This window comes from Narcine bancroftii, chromosome 6 (assembly GCF_036971445.1).
Source record: "Narcine bancroftii isolate sNarBan1 chromosome 6, sNarBan1.hap1, whole genome shotgun sequence".
Taxonomy (NCBI): Eukaryota; Metazoa; Chordata; class Chondrichthyes; order Torpediniformes; family Narcinidae; genus Narcine; species Narcine bancroftii.
This window is the reverse complement of record NC_091474.1, coordinates 126,954,969-126,979,878: the sequence shown is the minus strand read 5'-3', so window position 1 is coordinate 126,979,878 and position 24,910 is coordinate 126,954,969. Positions and strand designations below refer to the sequence as shown.

Below are 24,910 nucleotides of genomic sequence, written 5' to 3'. Positions count from 1 at the left end.
TGTTGTTGATGCATCATTCAACCAAGTTTTCAATCTCCATCCTGTATGCTGATTCATCCCCTTCCTTTATACAACCTACTACCATGGAATTGTCGGCAGGAAGTTTTTTTGGAAGGTGCAATTTTGTTACAATAAAGATAGAGAAAAGTGTTGGGGTAATGATGCAGCCTTGTTTGTCACCAAATCCATCCATTGTTAAAATCACATTTAGAATTTCATCCTGAAGCAAGCATAAGATATTGACTGGGCATCCAAATTTGGGAAGGATGTTTCACAGACCCTTCTGATGAGTCTGTTATTTAAAAAAAACACTTAGCTGATTCCTGCAAATTCCTTGGAGTGATTCCAAGATGAAGATCATATTACAGAGAAGCATGATGCTCCTGCAGTTAGCACTGCTACTTCACAAGTACCACAGTTCCACCATGCTTAATTCTTACCCAGGATGTTGTGTGGAGTTTGGGCAACCTCATGTGACTGCATGGGTTTCCCTTGGACACTCCAATTTTCTCCCATATCCCCTAGTGTTGGTGGGTGATAGCAGAATTAGGATAGAATTAATGGGTATGTAAGCAAAAACAGATTACTGGAAATAAATAGGGAATTGGGATTACTCTGGGTACCAGCATTGACTCAGTAGAGAGAATTGATGCTTGCATCAAAAAAAAGTATGAAAAATATATTCAGTATCTCTGGATGGATGGGATCCACACAATGGTTTAGGAAACAGATCTATGGCCACAGGAAATAGGCAGTTTAAAGGGGACACTGGTAACAACCTTTCCTATGGTTGGCAGCAGGGAGACTCCACTGCAGTTATCACCATCAGATTTATTTAATTGCTTGAAGGTGATCATGATTGCAGCATCAGACTTTCTGTGCAATATCCTTATTTTCTCAAACACGGGCAATGAGGCTGGGATTTATGATGGAAGCTCTTCATTGCTTTGCTTTAGGATTTGAATAGGGTTGTCATTTGCTTTCTGGGTGTTACTTTTGAGTTGGGATAAGGCCTTCTTGACTTCTTGTCCCTCAGGAGAGGAAGCAAGGCTGAACTAAATAAGCTGCTGTGGGATGGAGTCAAGTGACTCATGGTAAGTACAGAGGACATCCTGTTGAGGAGATCTAATTTATATTTCAGGTATACAAAATTCAAAACGAAGTTACTTTAAGTGTGATTACCTGGCCTGACAGTCTCCAGGTTTTAAATAACAGTTAAGATAATACATAAATAAATCAAGAACTAAAACTTTATCAGAAGTGTAAAACATTTAAGCAAATACTCACATCAAGCTGTTCTTTGGTGGGCTCTGGTGAGCGATCTGGAATTTCCAAATCTTGAGGGTCATCAAATGGATCTTCCAGTATTACTGTATGGGTTATCCTAAGGTAGAATGGCAAATAATTTAGGTAATGAGCTCCTGAATAATTCCATTAAATGAATGGGAATATATATATTATTAAACAAATTATTAATGACATTTATATGCATAAATAAATAATGGGCAATTTTGACAAAGCAATTAATTCAATGGGAAACTGGACATTCCCATAAATTTTAAAGAGCACTCCTTATTTAATTAAGCAACACTGGTCAATTGTTAATGGAATAAAAAAAATCATTTTATTAATCTTTAATTTCAAATTCATTTAATAGAGCATGACATGGAAGGACAGTAGTCTGTGATACCCAGCTGAAGGTAGTTTATGATTCTGAACCTAGTACATACAGCATGTTCTTTCCAAACCATTCTATTAAACATATTTGCATTCAGCTTGAAGCTACCATTGAAGTGATGCATTTTTAAATGTAATTTTCTTTTCTCCATCATAAAGATACCTGATGTTTTTCATTGATAAACATTTGTTAATGAATGAGAGGATCATTTCCATTGAGATGGAAGTTTTCAAATCTTTTAAATTAGAATTTAAATCGGATCCCTTTCAAACTCACTCCTCACCTTGAACTCATTAGCTCTCATTTTAAAACTCCTATTTTCAGCCTCCTTCAGTCCAGAGAAATCAAGCCCAGCCTATCCAATCTCTTCCCATAACTAATGTTCTTCAAACCAGACAAAAACTCAGTAAAACTTCTCTCTACAGTGTCTGGCACAACTGCATTCTTCCTATTGTGTCCTGACCATCATACCTAGCGTGATCTAACTAATGTTTTTAAAATTTATAACATAACATCCCAACTTTTATACTCTGTGCCAAAAACTATGAATATAAGTGTGCCACATGCTATCTTCACCACCTTATCCACCTGTGTTGCCATTTTCAGGGAACTATGGAATTTCACCCCCTCCCTTTGTTCATCAACATTCCTGCACCCTATTATTTACTACATATGACTAACCCTTATTTGACTTTCCAAAATTCTTCACCTTGCACTCGTGGGGATTTAACATGATCTACCCATCAAACGCACAATTTTCCATCTGATCTATATTCTGTATTCTACTGAATTAAAAAGCAGAAAATCAAAACCATAAGAGTTGAATAAAAACAAGAAATGTGCTATTTTACAAAATAGTGACTGAAAACAAATGTTGCAATATCAAATGAGTAAAAAATGACCATGAACCAGCTTTATTACATGATTACACTCTGGTAACATTTTATTTAATATCCAAAAGCTGGAAAATCTCAAGAAATTTTAAGTTTTGTCAATTTTGTTTCTAATTCTTTTTATTTATAATTCAGCAACACACCTAATATCTTGATATGGACAGAAATCCTTGTCAACAAATGCTTCATTGATCTTCATTAGAACATCCATGCCTTCAGTCACCTCACCAAACACTGTATGCACACCATTGAGGTAATCCAAGTTTTCTCCCACCGTAATCAAGAACTAAGTGAAGAGAAGAAAGAGGATTACAAGTAAGTGAGGGAGAAGAAATAAGAGAAGAAATTAGTTAATTTGAAAAATGGTATATCTCATCATGTAAATTGATTTCATTCTAATACATTTAACCAATTCTAAGAAAAATATGCAATAATTATACAATTTTTAAAATATTTAAATTTAAACATACAGCATGGTAACAGGCCATTTCAGCCCACATGTCCATACGCCCAATTTACACCCCATTAACCCATACCCCCAGTAGGTTTTTTTGAATGGTGGGAAGAAACCGGAGACCCCAGAGAAAATCCATGCAGTCACAGGGAGAATGCAGGATTCAAACCCCGGTCCAGTCCCAATTGCTGGTGCTGTAAAGATGTTGCTAATTGCTAACGAAGCTGCACATAAAACAAGGAGCAGTAGCCATTTTCCCCTTTGTGTCTGCTTTGCCATTCATCCAGATCATAGCTGATTTTCTTTCTCAAATATCTTTATTGAATTTAATTTAAAAAAAATACACACACAGACAGATCTAATACATTCACTGGAGTATAAGACAAAAATTTGAACATTTCAAATAAAACCTTGATTATACATAGTATAAATTGTGTGCAATTAAATCAGATCAAACCCACTATATAAAAAATTTTGAAAAAGGAAAAAGAGAAAAAAATCCTAATAATCAAATCCTTCTCCTCCACCCCCATCCCAAACAAGGAAAACTTGCATATCTAATAAAAATAGGAAACGAAGGATGACACTCTGAGACCAGACAGTGTCGTTCATGAGCATCCAAACATCCTAATTTGTTAAATTATGGTAATACTCCATAAATGGCCCCACGTCTTATTAAAGTTCACCTTTACGTCTTTGGTTGTACATTTTTTTTCTAAACTTAGGAAGGACATAACCTTTTGTAACCATTAAATATGGGTAGGTGGAATATTTTATTTCCAGTTCATCAGAATTGCCTGTCTAGCTATCAATGAAAAAGATAAAATTCATTTCAGAGATGAAGTCAATGATATTTCCTCTTCTTGAGAGTAACCAAATAGAGGAATTAAGAGGCCTGGTTCTAATTTGACCTTAAAAATGATTGATAAAGTTTGAAAGTAATTTTTCCAAAAATTTTCTAAACTACGGTGTCCAAAACAATGAAGCCTCAAAAATGTTACATTTATCACATAATAGATCAATATCAGAATAGAAGCAATATAACTTTTGAAATAAGTGCTCTGTGTACAATCTTAAATTGCAACAAACAATGTCACATATAAAATGAGGATTCATTAATCAAATATAGAACAATATCCCAGTCCTCATCTGGAAGTGACAAATCCAAATCATGCTCCCACTCACTCTTAATCTTAACTAGATAAACTGTTCTCAAATCCATCAATTTTACTGTAAACAATTAATATAGAACCTCTATGAGAAAACTGAAAGTCAAAAAGTAAATCAAGAATATTTGTTTCAGAAATCTGTGGAAAATCAGAAAGCTTGGACTGAACGAAACGTCTGACTTATAGACATCTGAAAAAATGACTATTGGGTAATTTAAATTTTGCCCTTAATTACTCAAAAAGAAACAAAATTATTTTGAATAAAAAGATATTTAAAATTATTAATTCCCAGTCTATACCACTCCCTGAAACCTGCATCTGCCCTTCTTGGGTGGAAATGGAACTGAATTTAAAAAAAAATCTATGTTGGCAGTCCCAGAGTCTTTCTTACCATTTTCTTTTTTCTAAATTAAAAAGTAATCCAATAATGGGACAAAGGTTAAGAATATGGGCACAATTTAGAATTTTTTCTGGAATCAATTTTTCTCTAGCCAGTCCTGTTATAACCTCTCGCCTTTTTTTTTTTTTAAAAACCTTTTTTTATCAGATGTAGCTAATTTTCTAAACACATTCCTCTAATCCATTGGTTCTCAACCTTTTTCTTTCCACTCACATACCACTTTAAGTAATCCCTATGCCATAGATGCTCTGTAATTAGTAAAGGATTGTTTTAAGGTGGTATGTGGGAGGAAAGAAAAAGGTTGAAAACCACTGTTTTAATAATTCCCAATTGATTAGTTATATGCACGATTTCATAACTCCAAAGGAAATGGGCCAATGACAATTTTTCTCAAGCAAAATATTTTAGCAACTATTGGGTCTAGAGCAGTGATTCTTAACTTTCCCTTCCCACTCACATACCACCTTATGCAATCCCTTACTAATCACAGAGCACTGATGGCATAGGGGTTACTTAAAGTGGGATGTGAGTGGAAAGAAAAAAGGTTGAGACCACTGGTCTAGTGTTTGAAAACCTAAAAATCTATCAATCTTTGTTTTGAATGAACGCAATGACTGAACCTCCGCAGTCTTCCGGGTAGAGCATTCCAAAGATTCACCAACCTTTATTCTGTTCTATACCACTGATCTGGAGAACCATCTACCCTGTGTTTACTCTTTTGAAGGTCTGCAAGGAATCTGCAGGTTTCCATGAAATGAAATGTAAATGATATGTGTGTAGTGAGGTAGCTTTAGGGCTACAGGTTATAGCCCTAAGGCTGCAGCTCGAATCCGCAGGAAAAGACACACACACACAAGAGAAAAGCGTATTTGACACCGAGTTTATTCAGTGGCAGCTCTGCCTTTTACAGTCAGCTCGGCCTCGTCACTACCGGGGTGTGGCTTGAGTAGGCCGGCTGCTTTACCTCGGATGCCTGGGCCCTGATTGGCCTCCCTACATTCCACCGGCAGTGATTGGTCAGTTTCACTGCTCTGCTGGCAGCCTATGGAAATAGGCATTTCAGCTTGCATGATGCTTTGCCAGTCGCTGCGTTCAACGGCCATTTCCTGCATCAGCCTGAGGTGCGGAACGCTACACGACAACCCCTTCCCCGAACTGATGATCGGGGCTCTGCGCTGTGGGGTCGGGTGAGTGATGGGCTTGTCAAAGTCCAAGGAGGCCAGTTTCAAATGGGTTGACTGTGAAAGTCTCTTCCCTGCCGTCAATGTCCAAAACACAGGTAGAGCCATTGTGTCTAAGGACACGGTATGGCCCCTCATAAGGCTGCTGTAGAAGTGGCCAGTGAGCCACGTGCCAAACAAACACGTATTTACAGTCAGTAAAGGCAGCAACCTCCTTTGAAGAAGACCGCAGAGCCCACCTCACTGACAAAAGGCAAAGGAGGAAAAACCCAACACCCAACCCTAACCAACCAATTTTCCCCTGCAACCGCTGCAACCGTGTCTGCCTGTCCCGCATCGGACTTGTCAGCCACAAACGAGCCTGCAGCTGACGTGGACATTTACCCCCTCCATAAATCTTCGTCCGTGAAGCCAAGCCAAAGAAGAAGAAAATTCTTTGGGATGTAAGTGCAGGGTTGGCCGTGGGGTCTAGGTTTAGCAGGGGCCAGGGTGCCTAGGTGCTTGGTAGTCAGGTCAATGTAACAATTTGTTGCCTCACCCCATGTTTGGGTTCTGCTGAATGGAAATGAGGCATGGTGATTAAGGGGAATTTTGCTAAGACCCGAGTGAATTAGTTGTCAGCAGTACTCACTGAGTGCAGGTGGAGGTTGGTGAATTCAGTGCCCTTGAGCAAGATTGACTGAAATATCCGGTCGTACACCAGCTGGCAGCTCTGCCTTTTATAGTCAGCTTGGCTGTGTCATCACTGGGGCATGGCTTGAGCAGATTAGCTGCTGATTGGTTACCTCCAATGCCCGGGCCCCAATTGGGCCCACTGCGATCCACCAGCAGTGATTGCCCAGTTTAACCGCTCCGCCGACGGCTTATGGAAACGGGTGTTTCAGACCGCACGATGCTTTTCCAGTCACCCTGTTTCACAAACATTTCCTGTGTCGGCCCGAGGGGCGGGCCACTAAATTGCTTATTAATTTCAGGCCAAAGCTAGCAAACAAGACCTCCTGCTTCAGCCCAAGGCCAGTAGCACAAATAGAATTAATCAGTGGTTTCAGGATGATCACTGCTAACTTCAGCATAATCTTATTTCCTATGCCCAAAAACAGAAGGTGAGGCATAATTAAAACATACTGCCACAGTCACTATCATCCAAAGAAGGCAGCATAAAATCAGAAATAAAATAGTTAGATCCCATAGTCCAAGTTCAGCAGTGGTTTATGACTAGATACAAAATAGGGTCTGAAGAAACAAACTGAAGAACTTCCTGCAAGGTTTTAAAATGAAATAACCTGTAAAAAAATATTAATTTCATCTGTAAATTGTGCATGCTTTGTATTCTTTATGACAATTTTGGTGACTCTCATGGAATCTTTAGTTCCACAGAGCTTGAATAAAGACTAATCGAATGACAATGGATTTCACTGTCTACGGTACTTTTAAGATGTCAACAAATGAAGTCTAGTTAACAGAAAGTGAGTACAAGCAGAGAATTGATTTACTGCCTTATCTGAAAGATGACTCCACTGAAAATCTAGCACACCATCAACACAATAAAGTGTATGCCTAGGCCATGGGGTAAAGTCCTTGAATACAGTATTTTGAATCCAGTTTTCCAGAGTACTGCCAAAAAAAACTAATATTATAGCTTCAATTTTATTCTGTTGTAATTTAGCATCATGCCTGTTCATTGTGGCTGAATATAAACAAAAGTAGTTATCTTTTTCAAACTTCATACATCCATACTATACCAAGATAATAGATTTCTTGAATACAAATTATCTTTATTAGTCCAACCCAGGCCCAACTAATCTTTAAATGATCTTCCATGACACTACACATAGGTAGACAGCACCTAATAACCTGAATAAGCCTGATCTTGGAAGCTAAGAGGCACAGGTGTGGTCAGTACTTAGAGGGGAGACCACCTAGGTTTCTGTGAGGGGCGCTGGACAAAGCGGTGACTCTCTGTCTGCAGTAGATAAAAGTTAACGACTTTCATGTATGTTACATTCTAAATGTAGTATTATGTGACATTGACCATATGGGTAGAGAAAGGAGCAACAGCACAGTAAACAACTCTTTATTCCCTACATATTTTGTAGTTACGCTCAGACATTGTTTTCTCAGAAGAGAACAATGAATGCAGGATCTGAAATTAGTTTCCAGAACATGAAGATAATCTGTGATTCATGAAAAGAAAATGGCAGTTTTATAATTTTGCAACAAATGTTAACCTTCCTTTTCAAGCCTTTTGACTAAGTAGATTTTTAATGTTCAAATTTAAGCTCACACTTACAATCATGTAATTTATAAATCAAAATTTTTTAACTACCTGGTGTTTATAAAATAAGAAGTAAAGCTACTCTTATTAAACATTGTGACAGAATTTGTTAAGGCAGATGTTTTAAGGTGTTTCTGGAATCCATTCTTTTTCCTCAAAGGCAGTTTTCCCCTCCAAATATATTACCGTTCACATCACTGGCATTTGAAGTGGAGCCAGAAGATCGTCTCTAGTTTTTTGAATAAACAATTCCAGTGACCTGACCTGGACCAACCATGCCGATATGATGGTCAAGAAAGTGTACCAATACCTCTACTTCAATGACCCAGCCATATTCTCTTCTTCCTCCTCCCTTCAGGGAGAAGGTTCAAAAGTGAGAGATCATACTGTACCAACAGGTGCAAAGGCAGTTTCTTCTCTGCACTCATCAGGCTCTTAATGGACCTGAAAGATCACATGCAGTCCTTGCTATATACTAATTGATCTTTTCACTATATTTTCAAGCATTGTAATATGTTATTGCTCTTCTACCTTTTTGCTGCTTTATGCATGTTTGAGTTAACTTACAAAAGGAACCCTTCATACTGTACCAAGTATACTGTGACGATCAACAAACATTTGAAATTGTGACCAGTCAAGCTTTCATTTGAACATTAATGCATCCAAATTGTTATTTTCTTTGTGTTTACTTCTATTAAGGTACAGTAATAATACTCCACTGTACCTCCGTTACCCATCTGGTAGTAAGGGTATATGGAAGGGTAAAGATGGAACTCTGGGCTAGGAGCTAGAGTTTGGCCTAGTGATGCAGAAACTTGATATTCAATTCCTCCACTCACCAATGCAGCTGGGAATTTCCATTCATTTGAATGATTTGAAATTTTTAAAAAATGACTTCAATAACAATGACCATGCAACTACTAGTAGATTATAGAACACATTTGGTTCAACCCAGCCCTTCAGGGGATGACATCTGGCAACCTTACCTGGTCTGGCTCATTTGTGACTGACTCCCACATTTACCAGTGTGACTAACTCATAAAGGCCTCCTCAGTTAGGAGCAATTAAGGATGGATTATAAATATCAGGATTATCCTTAACAGTTATATTCATTTAACAAATACGGTTAAATAAAATTTAATATGAAAACCACACAGAAAATTCCCAGCATTTCCTCCTTCTCTTTTTGCATTTGAAAATGGACTGTTGAGTGGGTTTCATGACTCTACAACTAACACAAATTGGTGGATAAACTGGAATACCCAGAAGAGCTGGAGAAACCCAATATAGGAAGAAAAAGTTAACCAACCTTTTGGGTCTGAGCAAAAATGGTATGAGCAAAAAGCAGAAAATTTATAAAAATGTCTTATTAATGTCAGAATGAAGAAGTTAACTAGATTATAAGATAGCAACTTGGGAATACAATAATATGCTCATTTTCATTTAAAATTGGTCATTTTCCCAATAACTACTTCTAAACAAATTGTTAAAAATCAACAGTATTACATTGTTAAATATCCCGATATAAATAAACATATATAAATGTTGCTATCTATCTACCTGAGAACCATGCTGATCATTGCCATTATTCACCATGGATACTGTTCCCTTTTTCTTGTGTTTTATTCGGGGCATCTTTTCTGCTTCAAAATACCTGGCCTGATCTCCATAGAGTTTGCTGTGGAATAAGATCAAATGGTTTGCTGCAACTGTCAGATTATTTCAAAGTCAGCTGTATTGCACTTTTTAATAATCAGAAACGTTATCTCTCATTTGGAAACCATGTCCCAATAAGAAGATACTATAGTTCAACAAAGGAAATGTTCCACCAAATAAAACATTAAAATATCAAGTTTCAAATTGAAGCCATCCATGTAGATTACTGATGTCATCAATAATGCTATTGGTTTTTTCTGCTTCTAGTGCGACTGCAACTGCTGGTTTCTTTTCTTTTTGTGCTACACTTAATAAACTCAAATTTAACTATATTATCTACAGATCTATTTTTAATAAAACCCATTTGATTCATATTTATTAATTTTGGTAAATATTTAGTTAATTTATTAGCTAATAAGTTAGTTACAATTTTATAATCTGTATTTAATAACAATATAGGTCTGTAAGAAGATCCTGAGGCAGTTTTCCTTGGTCCCAACAAAGCTTGAAAAACTCATGCAGTTTGGCATGCAGAGTTTTGCCGCCAGCCTTCCAGACCTCTGGGGGGATTCCATCCATACCTGCTGCTTTGCCACTTTTCAGTTGTTCGATTGCCTTATATGTCTCATCCAGGGTGTGAACGCTGCGGAAGATCCAGCTGCGCTGGATGGGTCACGTCTCCAGAATGGAGGACCATCGTCTTCCCAAGATTGTGTTATATGGCGAGCTCTCCACTGGCCACCGTGACAGAGGTGCACCAAAGAAAAGGTACAAGGACTGCCTAAAGAAATCTCTTGGTGCCTGCCACATTGACCACCGCCAGTGGGCTGATAACGCCTCAAACCGTGCATCTTGGTGCCTCACAGTTTGGCGGGCAGCAACCTCCTTTGAAGAAGACCGCAGAGCCCACCTCACTGACAAAAGGCAAAGCAGGAAAAACCCAACACCCAACCCCAACCAACCAATTTTCCCCTGCAACCGCTGCAACCATGTCTGCCTGTCCCGCATCGGACTTGTCAGCCACAAACGAGCCTGCAGCTGACGTGGACTTTTTACCCCCTCCATAAATCTTCGTCTGCGAAGTCAAGCCAAAGAAAAGAAGGTCTGTAAGAGGAAGGTTATAAAGGATCTTTCCCTATTTTTGGAATAACTGTTATTAAGAATATTTTAAAAGATTCTGGCAGATCACGTAATTCTCTCATTTGATCTAATACATTCAGTAATAAAGGAGTTAACAATTCCATAAATTCTTTATAAAACTCTGGAGGAAAACCATTTTCTCCTGGGGCTTTATTATTCTGTAATGACATCCGAGTCTCATACACTTCTATCATGGAAAAAGGATTAGATAACACTAATTTTTCTTCCACATTTAACATAGGCAATTTAACGTGATAAATATTTCTTTTATTTTTATCTGTCAAAGATTCTGATTGATATAATTTTTTAATAAAAATTTCTAAAATTATAATTTATTTCTTGCATCTTATAGGTGATTTGGCCAGTTTCCTTTTTCGTTGCATATTTGTTCAACTTTTAATTGCCACACTAATATTTTGTGAGCTTTCAACTAGTTCATAATATTTCTGTTGTGTTCTCATTATTTCTCTTTCTACTCTCTAAGTTTGTATTCTCTTTTTTTTTGATATGTAATTCCTTCTCTAAGGACCAATTGGTCTACCTCTTTCATATGTTCTTTATCTTAGATGTATAACATGTATAACATTATTTGACCTCTTAATATGCCTTCATATAGTAAATTTATTCATGACCAAATTTTCATTAGTTTCTAAAAAATTTTTATCAATTGTCTCAAAAAAAATCACAAAAATCCTCTCTAATAATATTGTATTAAGTCTCCATCTATAACCTATATTTTGTTCATCCTCCAATGCAAGTCACAACATTAAAGATGAATAATCAGATAAAACTCATTTGACATTCTACCTTTTGAATTCTATTGTAACTGTGCAGAGACTATAAAGCATTTGACAGATTAGAATGGGATTTTTAATTTAAGGTATTAAGAACAGTTGGAATTCTGACTGTATTTATAGATTGGATAAAAGCATTACATAATCAATCAAAAGCTAAAGTGGTTACAAATAGGCAAATACCAAAGTATTTTTTATTAGAGAGATCAGAAAAACTTTGGCGGAAATAATTAGAAGAGACAAAGAGATTAAAGGTTTTGAGATAGGCAATAAATTTATTTGCGGATGATGTTATAGACTATTTAACAAAACCAGAAATATAATTGTGCAAATTAAATGCAAGATTAGTAGAATATGCTTTAGTGTCAGGTTATAAAATAAATGTTGATAAGAGTGAAGTGATGCCTATGGTTGATATAGAATATACACAGTTAAAAAAAAAGAAAATTTAAATGGCAAAAAGAAGCCATTTAATTAAATATTTAGGAATTAAAATAGATAGCGATTTAAATAATTTACTTAAATTGACTTACATACCACTATTTAAAAAAAATTAAGGAAAACTTTTAAAAATAGAAAGATTTGCCAATAACTTTAATAGAACGGGTAAATTGTGTCAAGATCAAATAATGCTATTGGTAGCGATATTCAACCGAGAAAAATTCATGAAGTTTAAAAAAGGTAACAGCAGTACAACAAGTGTAATTAAATAAACATGCAACAATCAGCATTATGAATCAAACCATGAATAATAAGCAAGCATCACCAATTATATCAATGAATACTAATTCAAAAGTAAAAGAAACATTATATGTTTAACACCATTATTTATCCCTATCTAATCATGCCTTGTTCTAACCGAATGTTGACACCTCAAACAATGGAACATTCTCACAATTCAACTAATAGCTCAGAGAAACACAGAAACTGCAGGAGCTGGAATCTTGGATGAACAAAGAGAATCTATAGGGACTCAGCAGGCCAGGCAGTATCCATTGGAATAGTGGTCAGATAATGATTCGTCGAGATCCCCTGATTGTGTACCTGGGATGGGATTAAAGAGGTGAGAATGCTACCATGGGCCAAACTATATTATTGCTTAAATTTTCAATGCAACTATGGAAAATTTTCTTAACATGGTGTTATTTAGCAAGATTCTAGTTAAACAATAACCTGTTCAACAAAATAAAATTATTTAAATATTTAAAAACATACCAAAAAATTGATTCACCTCCACGACCACTTCCAGTTGGGTCTCCAGTCTGTATAATGAAGTCTCGCTATCACAAAACATACTAAATTAGGTTAAATAATGAGTAATCACATATTTTTGTCAAGACAGAGTAAATATTTAAGTCAAATATATTCAAACACAATTTTGAAACCCAACGACCTTGACAGATTTTGATTTTTCTTTCATTTTTTTGAATGCTTTCTGTTTGTCTGCAAATGAACATCCAAATACAAGGGCAGTTGAACAGATATTCTTAATGTTGATAATAAATCTATGAAAACTTGCTAGAAGTAAGGAAGGGAGCTGGGGATGCACTGTATAGAGTGGATTGTTTTTGGTAATATTAAAAAATTTGGTGTTACCTTTCTGACCCAAGAATAATAGGCAGGAGTAAAGAACTGGTCAAACTTGATATGAACCAACTGAATTGCCAATGAAAGGCTAAGCCAGATGTACAAGTCCAAATGGATGGAGGCTCAAATTAAAATTAGTGAAGGATGCAGTAAGGGAGTAGTCAAGTACTCAACACCTGTGACAGTAAATAGAGGACGAATGGCTGTGCAGTTGAAAGCTCAAGAGAGTATCTGAAACCAATTCAAGGCATAAATTTTTCAGGGTTGATGAATGCACATTAAAGTGAAACTGACTGTGAAAGAAGACAGAAATTGGATAGGCAGTATATATGGATTCTAGGGCATATGATTGAACAAGAGAAAATGAATTAAAGAGAAAAGACAAGAAGAACAGCTTTATAGGACGAACCTATAAACTAAATATAGAGAATTGTGCAAACTGCTACAATTTGTTGTACCTTTCAAGAGGTAATAGGATAATCAAATTTAGCACTCATAGTTCAACACCATAATATAGATAATTAAATGGATGTGGTCAATATTGTTTGACCTTCTTATGTTCCCACTATTTGCAAACATAACCAGTATTTCATCCTCATATTTCTGATGAAAACAATCATTTAGTATATTGAGTGCTGGCCATTGTTTAAAAGGACCCACAATTCTGCCTGAAATATTGTGTCTAAATACAATCTTCTGTGTCTAAATACAATCTTCTGGAGGAACTCAACAGGTCAAGCAGAGTCACTGTGAGGAAAAAAATGTATTAATTTCAGGCTGGAGCCCCTCAACAAGGCTGGGATAGCAGAGAGTGAAACCAGTGCAAAGGAGCAAGGTAGAAAAAGCAAGTCCGGGGCCCATCTGCGATTATGGACCAGAGGGAGGCAAAACATGATGGACAGGTAGGAGATTGGCAGATGCCAGAAAGAGAGATGCATGAAAAAACCAAGGAGACAGGTGGAGGGCATAGTGGGTAATTAGAAGACCAAAGCAGAGAGTGGTGTAATCTGATAAGAGAAAGTAGCAATATTGATATAAAGAAAGACCACATGGAACTGAAGGGAGGGGAAGGGGTTTCAGATGAAGATGGGTGGGGGAGAAAGGGGACAAAAGGAGGAAGAGTGAAATAGTTATGGAGGAAGAAAGATGAGAGAATTTTCTAATTTCAGATAATATTATGTTCATACCAGTGAAGACTGTCAAGGTGGAATATGTGGTGGTGTTTCTCAGGTTTATATTAGGCCTCACTGACAGTGGAGAAGGCCCAGAACAGACAGGTCATTGTGGGAATGGGAACTGAAATGACATGCAACCGGGATCTCAGGATGGCCATTGCAGAAAGCACACAGATGCTCTGTGAAGCAGTCTCCAATTAAGGAGGTTCCATTACCCCCTAGGAAGGTCTCAAACTCCTCTGCTTCTTCTGGAATAATTCTGACCAAGCTTCCTCCACTTACACTCTCACCCGCCTGGCACAACTGATTCTCACCCTTTCTAACTTCATTTTGATGCCAATTTCATTCAAATCAAAGTCATGGGTATTCACATGGGTTTCGCTGTATCTGCTTTTTTTTGTTATATACATGGAACAGTCTTTGTTCCGCACCTACCTTGGCACCACATCCTCAACTCTTCCTCTGAACATTGATGACTGCATTGGGGCCGATTCCTGCAACTGAACAGAATTCTTCACTTCTACCACTGTTCCCAATCTCCACCCTACTCTGAAATTCACTTGGACTATTTCTGACACTTCTCTCCCATATCTAGACCTTCTTGTCTCCATCTCAGAAGACAAACTATATACTGTATTGACATTTCCCACAAAATCACAGACTCCTACAGCTACTATGACTACATCTACCCCACTCTGTATTACAATAGGACGAAATTCCTTCCTCCTAGTTTCTTCGCCTCCACCACATCTGCTTTCAAAATTCACCTTCCATTCCAGGACCTCCTTTTTCAAACAATGTGGCTTCATCTCTACTTTGGCAAATAGAGCCAGCTCCAATATTTCCTCATCATTAAATATTTCTGGGAAAATGTACAAGGTTTAAACATACTGAAATCAAATGGAAACTCACCTGAACATTGTGGATGAGACAGTAGTTATAATATTTGATTTTACAAAGCTTCATAAAATTCAAACAAGCTGCGAAAACAAAAACAAAAATCAACAATCAACATATTTCCTTTCTGACAAATAATGATCTCTGATATTTGATCAGACTTCCTTTTAGCATAGAAATATAAAAATAGGAGTGGTTATTTGGCACATCAAGCCTGCTCCCTAATTCTATCATAAATATATTTGATGAGACAACCTCTACTGCTTCCTTGGGCAAAGGAATTCTCTTCATCTCCATCTTAAATCTCTTCCCCTATGGCTATGACCCCTAGTTCTAGTTTCATCCACAGTGGAAACAACTTTTCTGGCTCTGATCTACCCTTTTCACAATTTTATGTTTTGACATGATCTCTCCTTATTCTTCTGAATTCCAATCAGTCCAAGACTACTCAATTTCTACTTATCGGCTCATCCCCTCTGAAATCAACCTTGTAAACTTCCTCTTGCATCATCACTAAACACACAAGCAACACACAAACCCTTGGCGAAGATGGGAGCAAACATTCAGCAAGTGGAACACCCTGGCCGTGCCCTCCCTGCAGCAGTTTGAATAAAGTTGTGTTTGAATAAAATGGTGTCGCCCAGGATGAAGAGCTGGCTGATGCCATGCCACTGGAGATTCCCCCAAAGTGTTTCCTTATTCCTGCCTAATAAGTCTTTATTAGCATATTAGTAAAGCTATATATCTGTACACTTGGGGGAGAGGTTAATTATGATGGTGGCACAGTTAGCGTAGCCGTTAAAGTAATGCTGTTACACCGCTAGCGATCAGGGTTCAAATTCAAACCCTCTAGCAATGAAGCCCAACATTCCATTTGCCTTCTTAATTTTCTACTATACCTTCAGACCAATCTTTTGCAAATGTACAAGTATGCACTCCCAAGTACAGCACGCTGCAATCTTTCACCACTTAAATCATACTGATTTTCTAATTTTCCTTGCAAGTAATGTAGATGATCTCATGTTTACCGACATCATACTTGTCCACTCATTTAACGTATCTATATTACTCTGCAGACTCTCAGTAAATTTGAACAATTTGCTTTTCCACTCAATTTAATGTCATCCAAAAATTTTGATATGCTACTCTTCCAAATCATTAATGCATATAATTAAACATTGCAGGCCCAGGACTGATCCCTGCAGCACTCTGCTCACCACTGATTGCCAACCAGAAAATACTCATTTATTCCAACTCTCTGCCTTCTATTAATCAAATCTCTAACCATGCTAATATTTTACTCCCAATTCTATGCATTCTTAAGGGTAGGTAGCCTCGTTCTGTTCCCAAGATGAGGTCTTTTAGTCCAGATATTCCGAAATGTTTGCCTTCTTCCTCAAAGTTGGTTTCTGCTTCATCAATATCAACTCAGCCCTCACCCACATCCATTTCCCGCTCATCTCTCCTGGCCCCCTCTGCCCCGAGACACAACAAATATAGAAACTCCCTCATCCTCACCTACCACCCCACTAACCTCCGCATCCAACATTATCTGCCAAAATTTCCAGCACTTACTACAGGATTCCACCACCAGACACATTTTTCCTTCTCCTCCCCTCTCAGCCTTCCACAGCGACCGCTTCCTCCGTATTTCCCTCGTGCACTCATCCCTCCCCATGCATTGCACCCCCGGCACCTTCCCTTGTTGCCCACAGGAGGTACAATGTTTCACCCACACCTCCTCTCTCACCATGGTCCAGGGCCATCAAACAAGCTTTTCAAGTAAATCAACACTTCTCTTGTTCATCCAGAGAACTTATTTACTGCATCCAATGCTCCCTTTGTAGCATTTTCTACATCGGAGAGACAGGTCAAAGATTTGGATATCGCTTCACTAAGCACTTCCTTTCCATTCGCAACAACAGTGACCTCCCAGTGGCCAACCATTTCAATTCCGAGTCACACTTGCATGCTCACATATGTGCCCATGGCCTCGTGTACAAACCAAACCACCTGCAAATTGGAGGAAAACACTATTTTTCATCTGGGCATTCTCCAGACAGATGGCATTAACATTGACTTTTCTGTTTTCCACTAAACCTGCTTCCCTTTTCTTTCCCCTCCCCCTTTCCAATTCTTCCACCACCCAGCCATCCCTCCTCCCCCTCATGGCTGCTGCCCGCTCCCTTCTTTCTCCATCTATCATCTCCTGCCTTTGCCACCCCCTTCCCCCTCACTCTTTTGGCAGAGGCCCACTGGCATTTTCTCAAATGTCGGCTATGCATCTTTACCTTTGTTACATTCAGGATATTGTTTGACCTGCTGAGCTTCTCCAGCATTTTGTTTTTACTCCATGCATTCTTATCTTGTGGAGTTGTTGTTGTGGAATTGCTGTTGTTTCAGTGTCTTTAATGTGGCTTCTAAAAATCCAAGTACACTGCATCTATCTACTGGGCTTGTTACATCTTTAAAGAACTCTAATAAATTGTTAAACTTGTATTGTTACTATCACTGTTCTTTCAGCCATATTTGTTGAACTGACCCCAATTTTTCTTTTCTTTGATTTGTTTTGCTGAATCTCATTCTCTTAGTTGTCATTGATCTTTATTTTTCCCTCCATTCTGAGACACATTCTCCAACTAAGGACCTATTTAAAATGAGATCTTGCCTACTAGCATCACTGTGATGAAAGAAGAATGTAGCGATGGGCCTAAAGGACCTTTAGCTGATGGCTCCGACATCCACCATCATGAAGTGCTTTGAAAACAGCTAATGGCTCACATTAACTCTAGACAACTAACATTCACCCTCTCCATCCCTTGACCCACTTCAGTTCACACACCACTGTAACAGGTCCATACAGCAAATGCATCTCCCTGGCCCTACACTCAGCTTTGGAACACCTAGATAACTATCTTCCATTTCCAACCCAATAATGTGAGGCAAACAAATCCCCAAACTTTGGCACCCTCTCTGGAATTCCACCCGTGACTTTTTATTTCACAGACTACAATTACGATAGATTGATGACAGTATCTCCTCCTCGGTCATCCTCAGCACCAGGGCATTACAATGCTGCATATTCAGTCCTCTACAAAAGCATTCTCAACCTTTATTTGGATATGGCCCCTGAGGACTCTTCTCAAAGTTTATGCCCCTGTCCCCGCCTTCCTTGTGAAGCAGTTAAGTTTTGTTTTTTTCTGTACTTCTCTCCTACCGACTATTTTTAAAAAATGTAATGTGTAAAGAAAACAAGGCTTTTACTTAAATGTGGTGTGGTCCCTGGAAAGAGGGTGGTGGGTGGAGAAACATCGGGCTCAACTGAGAAGGGCTATTCTACAATACTCTCTGTACACCCACAATAGTATAAGACACAGTACAAAAGTGCAGAAACAGAGAGACACCTGTTGATACAGAGCAAAGGCAGATTATTTAAACTTTTTTGAGGTTCATTCCAGGAGTCCAATATTGGCACAAAATAAACTATCCTTGAATCTTGTGATGAGGGGAAAAAAAACATGGAATTCACTGAATCTGGTGACACTTAATTTCACACTTGTGAATATTCTTCCTGATGGGAGAGGCAAGAGGAGTGTGGTCAGAATGGATTTTTTTAATATATCAGCTGTTTTTCCAAGGCAGTGGTAGTTATAGATGCAGTTGATGGAGGGGAAAGGGTACGCATCATGGGCTGAGCCTGATTCGCAACCTTCTGTAATATCTTACAGTCTTAGGTGGAGCATTCCTGCAACACGTAGTGATGGTCCCTGAAAGAATTATTTCAAAGGTGCACTCCAAGAGTTGATTAAGGATGCAGGTGATATGTTAAATGTTCAAAAGCTTCAAAGGAAGTGGTGGCATAGGTGTGCTTTCTTGACCATAAGACGCATGATCAGAAATAGGCTATTCAGCCCAATGAGTCTGCACCGCCATTTAATCATAGGAATCATAGAACACCTCAGCACAGAATCAGGCCTGTTCTGCCCTTCTAGTCAGTGCCAAACCATTTTATTTTTGCCAAGTCTCACTGACCTGCACATGGTCCATAGCCCTCCATATCTCTCCCATCTATGTACCTGTCTAAATTCTTCTTAATTGTTAAAATTGAGCCCACATTCACCATCTAGCTGGCAGCTCGTTCCGTACTCCCACCACTCTGTGTGAAGACATTCCCCCTAAACTCTCTCCCTTTCACTCTTAACCCATGTCCTCTGGCTTGTACCAATCTCTGCCTTAAAAAACACCTAATGACCTGGCTTCCACAATGACCTGTGGCAACAAATTCCACAGATTTACCATCCTCTGGCTGAAAAAAAACCCTGATGCATTTCTGTTCTGTTTTTTCTTCAATCCTGATGTTACTCTATTTTGTCCAAAACTGTTTCACCATGGGAAACAATCATTCCACATCTACTGTCCTTGACTTTCAATATTCAAAATGTTTCTGAGACCTCCCCCCTCTGCTCCAAATCATTTTCCAAAATTCCAATGTATACAGTATATATACAATGTAAAATCCTCCTCATATGATAACCCTTTCATTCCCCGAATCATCCTTGTGAACATCCTTTAATTCCTCTCCAATGTCAGAACATCTTAAAGGAGGACCCCAAAACTGCTCACCATATTTCAAGTAAGGTCTCACCAGTGCCTTATAAAGCCTCAACATCACATCCGTGCCCTTATATTCTATTCCTCTTGAAATGAATGCCAGTATTACATTTGCCTTCTTCACCACTGTCTCAATATAAAAATTTATATTCAGGTTATCCTGCACAAGGAATCCCAGGTCCCTTTACAACAAGGAAATTTTCAATTTTCTCCCCATTTAAAAAAGTTTGCCTGTTTATTTTTTAAATTTAATTTTGAATTTAAATTTAGACATACAGGACAGCACAAGCAATTTCAGCCCACAAATTTGTGCCGCCAATTAACATTCAATTAACCTATACTTTGAATGGTTGGAGGAATCTGGAGCCCCCAGGGAAAACCCACACAAAGTGGATTTCTCCAGCATTCTGTTTCTATTTCAATCAGTGTCTGCAGCATTTTGTGTTTTACTCCCAACTCTTTACATCCTCTCTTTCATCTGGTCAGCCACCTGCCAAATCACCTTCCTATCTTTCTACCTCACACATCCATTATTGACACAATCAAGTTTTGGACTACACCTGAAGATAAAGTTTTAACATCTGTAGATTTTCAAAATACTGTAGTTGAAACAACAGAAGCCCTTAAGAGATGTAGGAATTAAGACTTTCTACATCTTACCTACATACAGCACAATAACGGGCCCTTTCAGCCATGAGCCTGTGCCACCCAATTAACCTACACCTATGGTATGTTTCGAACGGTGGGAGGAAACAGGAGCCCTCAGGGAAAATGCATGCAGACATGGGAAGAACGTACAGACAGTGCAGGTTTCGAACCCATGTCCCAATCGCTGGCGTTTTAAAGGCATTGTGCCAACTGCTATGCCAACCATGCCATCCTTTTTCTACCAAAGTGCATAACCATAGACTTTTCAACGTGATATTTCATTTTCCTCTTCTGCCCATTCTCCTAATCTGTCTAAATCACTCTGAAAAAAAGTAAAAACACAATGCTGGAGAAACTCCACACGTCAAACCATGTACTTCATGTAGTAAAGATACATAACTAACATTTCAGACTTGAGCCCTTCATCAAGGTATGAAGAAAATGTAGGCAGGTGCCCAAATAAAATGGTGGTGGGGGAGAGGAGAGGTACAGTCTCACAAGCAGGAGGTAATAGGTGTACAAGGGAGGGAGGGTAGGGGCAGCGCAGCAAACAAGGGGAGAAGAGATGCCAACCATGGAGTGAGCTAATAAATGCTCATCTGACATAGGTGTTCTTGTGATCCCTATCTTTCAGGACAGAGTGCAATGCTAGGGATATGGCGTTTGCTGTGGATCTGTTTTGATTGTCTGCATCTTGGGGTGGATCAAGGGTGGCCTGCAGGTTTGGGTTAAAATGAATCGTGATCAACCTCTCAAAACATTTTGTGATGAGGGATGTCAGAGCCACCAGCCAATAGTTACTAAGGCTTATTACTCCTTATCAAAGGCAATTAGAGATCAACAATCAAACGGGGGCAGAAGCTGTGAAGCCCAATAAACGACTTTTTTAATATAAAAATCACCCTTTCCGTCATTAATCACATCTGCATTCACCCATTATGAACTTTCCCATTTGTTCTTTCTTCTTTTGCCTGTGAACATTGTTGGAATCTAGGGGTTAAAACATTATGGAAGAAATGATTAATTAATAAGTTTATATGTACTGCATGAAAAAAAGGAATGTGATTCAGTGGCAATCACAGCATGGAGCAAAGTTGGCTGAGCAAAATGGTCTGCTCCAAAATACAGGGAGAGGAAATGCATAAAACGATTTAGGAGGAATGCTCAAACTAAAGGAGGTGGTGAGTAGCACAGGAGACACAGGCCAGACCAGAACAAAGAATGGCCTGCAAGAAACAAAGGGAATGGAAAACCAGTCTAGGAGGAAGATTAAGGCAGGAGGAGGTGTTAAAGAGAACAGCAGAAATTGGCCAGACAAGAACAGAATGATGATTAGAAATATCTGGGGATGAATTAATTTCTGATCCAATCAACAGGATAGTCTGGCTTGGAGGATTAAGATGGGAGTGCTACACCCCAGATATCTGCAAAACAGGAGATGACTTGTGATAACACTTATGCAAAAAGATCTAGCAAAGGAAGACAACTTTTGTTCTGTATGATAATGAAATCTAGCAAAGGAAGCCAACTTTTGTTCTGTATAAGGTTGATCTATATAAACTGAGCCAACTTGACAATAGGGGTCAGTCTTGGGGAATAGCTCACTGTGCAGGTGACCTATGAACTAATGACTGACCCAGAGCTCTGTTAAGTTTTATTCTTGTGCTGTGTAATAAATTGACTGTTGAACTTCTCCTATCACTTCATTCAAAGAACACGCTGGACTCAGACTACACATAGACTAAATTAAGAGTAAGTTAAAGCCAGAGTCCGACAATTTGGTGACCCCGACGTGATGAAGATGGAGAAGTGACGGAAGAAAAAGATACGAAACACCGGTCGATTGTGGTGTGGTGATAACAACAAATGGCCATTCAACAAAGGGAGGTAAGCAGACGCCTGTTTAAACAAAGTTCTGCTATTGGCAACAATAAAATTGTGTGTTGTCACTACTCTGCAAAAGTCCTAGTTAAAGCCAAAGAATAAAAGCTTCAGGGGTTAGAGTCCCCTGCAAGAAACGGGGGTTAGAGTCCCCCGTAAGGAGAGCGGGGGTTAGAGTCCCCTGCACAAAAAAGGGGGTTGGAGTCCCCCTAGTAGAAAGGGGTTGGAGTCCCCTGTAGTAAAAAGGGGGTTGGAGTCCCCCTAGTAGAACAGGGTTGGAGTCCCCTGTAGTAAAAAGGGGGTTGGAGACCCCTAGTAGAATGGGGTTGGAGTCCCCTGTAGTAAAAAGGGGGTTGAAGTCCTCCTAGTAGAACGGGGTTGGAGTCCCCTCGTAGCGATCTCGAGAGATAGGTTTAGACACTTGGCCAATTAGAATAAGGTGTATTGTGATAGTTATTTGTTTCTATAGTGTGTAATAAGTATTTGATTAAGGATCGTGTACCATAGTAGTGTATAATAAGTATCTGTATAAGGTATCTGTTATAGTTATTTGCTTCTATAGTGTATAAGTATCTGTTTAGGAATCGTATAGTGTATCATAATAGTTTATAATAAGTATTTGTTTAAGGATTGTGTACAGTGTGCCGCTGGTGTTTATAATAATGTGGGAAAGGTCGAAGTAGATTGCAGGGTGTCAAAATCCTACCAGGGGAGAGACCCAGTGAAGTACAAAGTCTAAAGGGTTAAAAATGGAAGGAGTAAATAGGGATGTAGGGCAAGAGCTCGGGGAAGACAGAGGAGTTCCCCCATCTGTAAACCGACAGTGGGAAAAAACAAGGAATCAATTACTGGGAGGAGTACCAAAGGGAGAGGAGGTACAGGCTATGGCACGGTACGAACAGATATGGAAAGAGCTGCAGAGTCAGGGGAAGGTACCACGAGGGTTTGAAAAAATCCGGCTGGTACTGTACTTAGGAGAAGCAGAGAGGGAAGCAGCCAAGGAGGTACAGGAACATGAGGCAAAGGGACAAGGATCTATATGGAATAGAAGAAGGCTTAAACAACAGAGAGAAGTGAAGGAACAGAGAAGGGCAGATTTACACAATATGACATTGGCTTACATGGCTGTGGAAGCGAACCTTCAACATGATATTAAAAAGGGATCCCATATCACTAAGGAGAAAACGGGGGAGGTTAAGCCGTCAGCCCGCTATATCCAAAGTTACCAGAGACGTTGCCACCACCTTATCCGATTCCCCAGATGCCAGTGATGCAGATAAATGAGGGAATAGTGAATGTCACTGAATTAGCAGGTCACGAACTCCAGGAGGCGAAGGAGAGACTTAAGAGAGTTATGCAGGAAAGGGTGGAGGAAATTAAGGAGTTAACAAAGGAAATACAGAATGTATGTAAAGTAAGGGAAACTAGTATGCCACTGGAAAAAACAAATGAGAGAGAGCAAGAACAGACACTTGAGAATGCCATCTCGGTAGGAATGTCAGAGGATCACACCACCCCCACTCCTCACAATAGACAAAAGGAGTCAGAGGATGAGGAGATCTTGATCTTTTTGAGTCAGTGTAAGGAGAGTTGGACGGATAAAGCAGGAGTACACCCAGCCACAGATCCCTTGCAGACTACACTCTTTAGGGCTGCAGTAACGAGTGGACTGCCAGCTGTAGTTAGGGAGGCATTAGAGAATAACCCTGATATTCCTGGCTGCTCGAGTGAGCAATGGGAAAAACATTTGACCCATCACATGAAACGTTACAGGGCTAAGCAAAAGGAGGACAAACATACTATGGAGTCGGCACAAGTGCAACTCCTTAAGCTTCAATTGGAAGAGGCTAGAAAAAAGGCAAACGAGGTAAAAAAAGATTTCCTCAAAGGGTGCGAACCAGATGATTCAGCAGCCACCGCAGCCACCACAAGGGAATAATATGAGTTGGCACCCGGCCCCATATTGGGCACCGGGTCCCACCTATGTGGGCAGAATGGGAGGTCCAACGGGGGGGATTCCGAGTAGAGGGAGAGGTCGGGGTGCTCCACGAATGCAACCAGCCGTATGTTTTGTATGCAGTCAGCCAGGACACTGGAAGAGAGACTGCCCCCTGGCTTGGGATCCTCGGTAGACTGGGGGAAGGGGATATGGACCACCACAAAATGAGCATTGGGTCCAGCCCCAGAGATCGTCTGTGCCACCCCCGGTACATCAGGCACCCTATGCGGCTCTAGCTCCGAAGAGACAATTCCCTTTGCTGACAGAGGAGGAGCAATATTGCCCACAGTGATGGAGCCCGAGCACCCACGAGCAGGCTAGGTTGGCAGACCCTTTCCTGCAGATTAAAGTTATGGACATGGAAGTATCCTTTTTAGTGGATACGGGAGCCAGATTTTCAACACTCACTGGCACTGAATTTCAAGATAAAACATCATCCTCTAGCGTCCAGCTGATAGGGTTCTCGGGTACA

The 24,910-nt window shown here is 39.3% G+C and overlaps 1 protein-coding gene across 6 annotated transcripts in view; it reads right to left on the bottom strand.

Moving 5' to 3' along the window:
- ppil4 (peptidylprolyl isomerase (cyclophilin)-like 4) overlaps positions 1-24,910 on the bottom strand; it is a 62,753-nt gene that overhangs the window by 25,034 nt on the left and 12,809 nt on the right. For all 6 annotated transcript variants that reach the window (XR_011340285.1, XR_011340286.1, XM_069886025.1 and 3 more), the window contains exons 2-6: positions 15,315-15,382; positions 12,856-12,920; positions 9,611-9,728; positions 2,715-2,857; positions 1,288-1,384 (exon numbers count right to left, since the gene is read on the bottom strand). Coding sequence is in view for 4 of the 6 variants with exons in the window: in XM_069886025.1 (XP_069742126.1) it covers positions 1,288-1,384; positions 2,715-2,857; positions 9,611-9,728; positions 12,856-12,920; positions 15,315-15,382 (491 nt within the window). In the remaining 2 variants the exon portion in view is untranslated. The remainder of the gene's footprint in view (positions 1-1,287; positions 1,385-2,714; positions 2,858-9,610; positions 9,729-12,855; positions 12,921-15,314; positions 15,383-24,910) is intronic.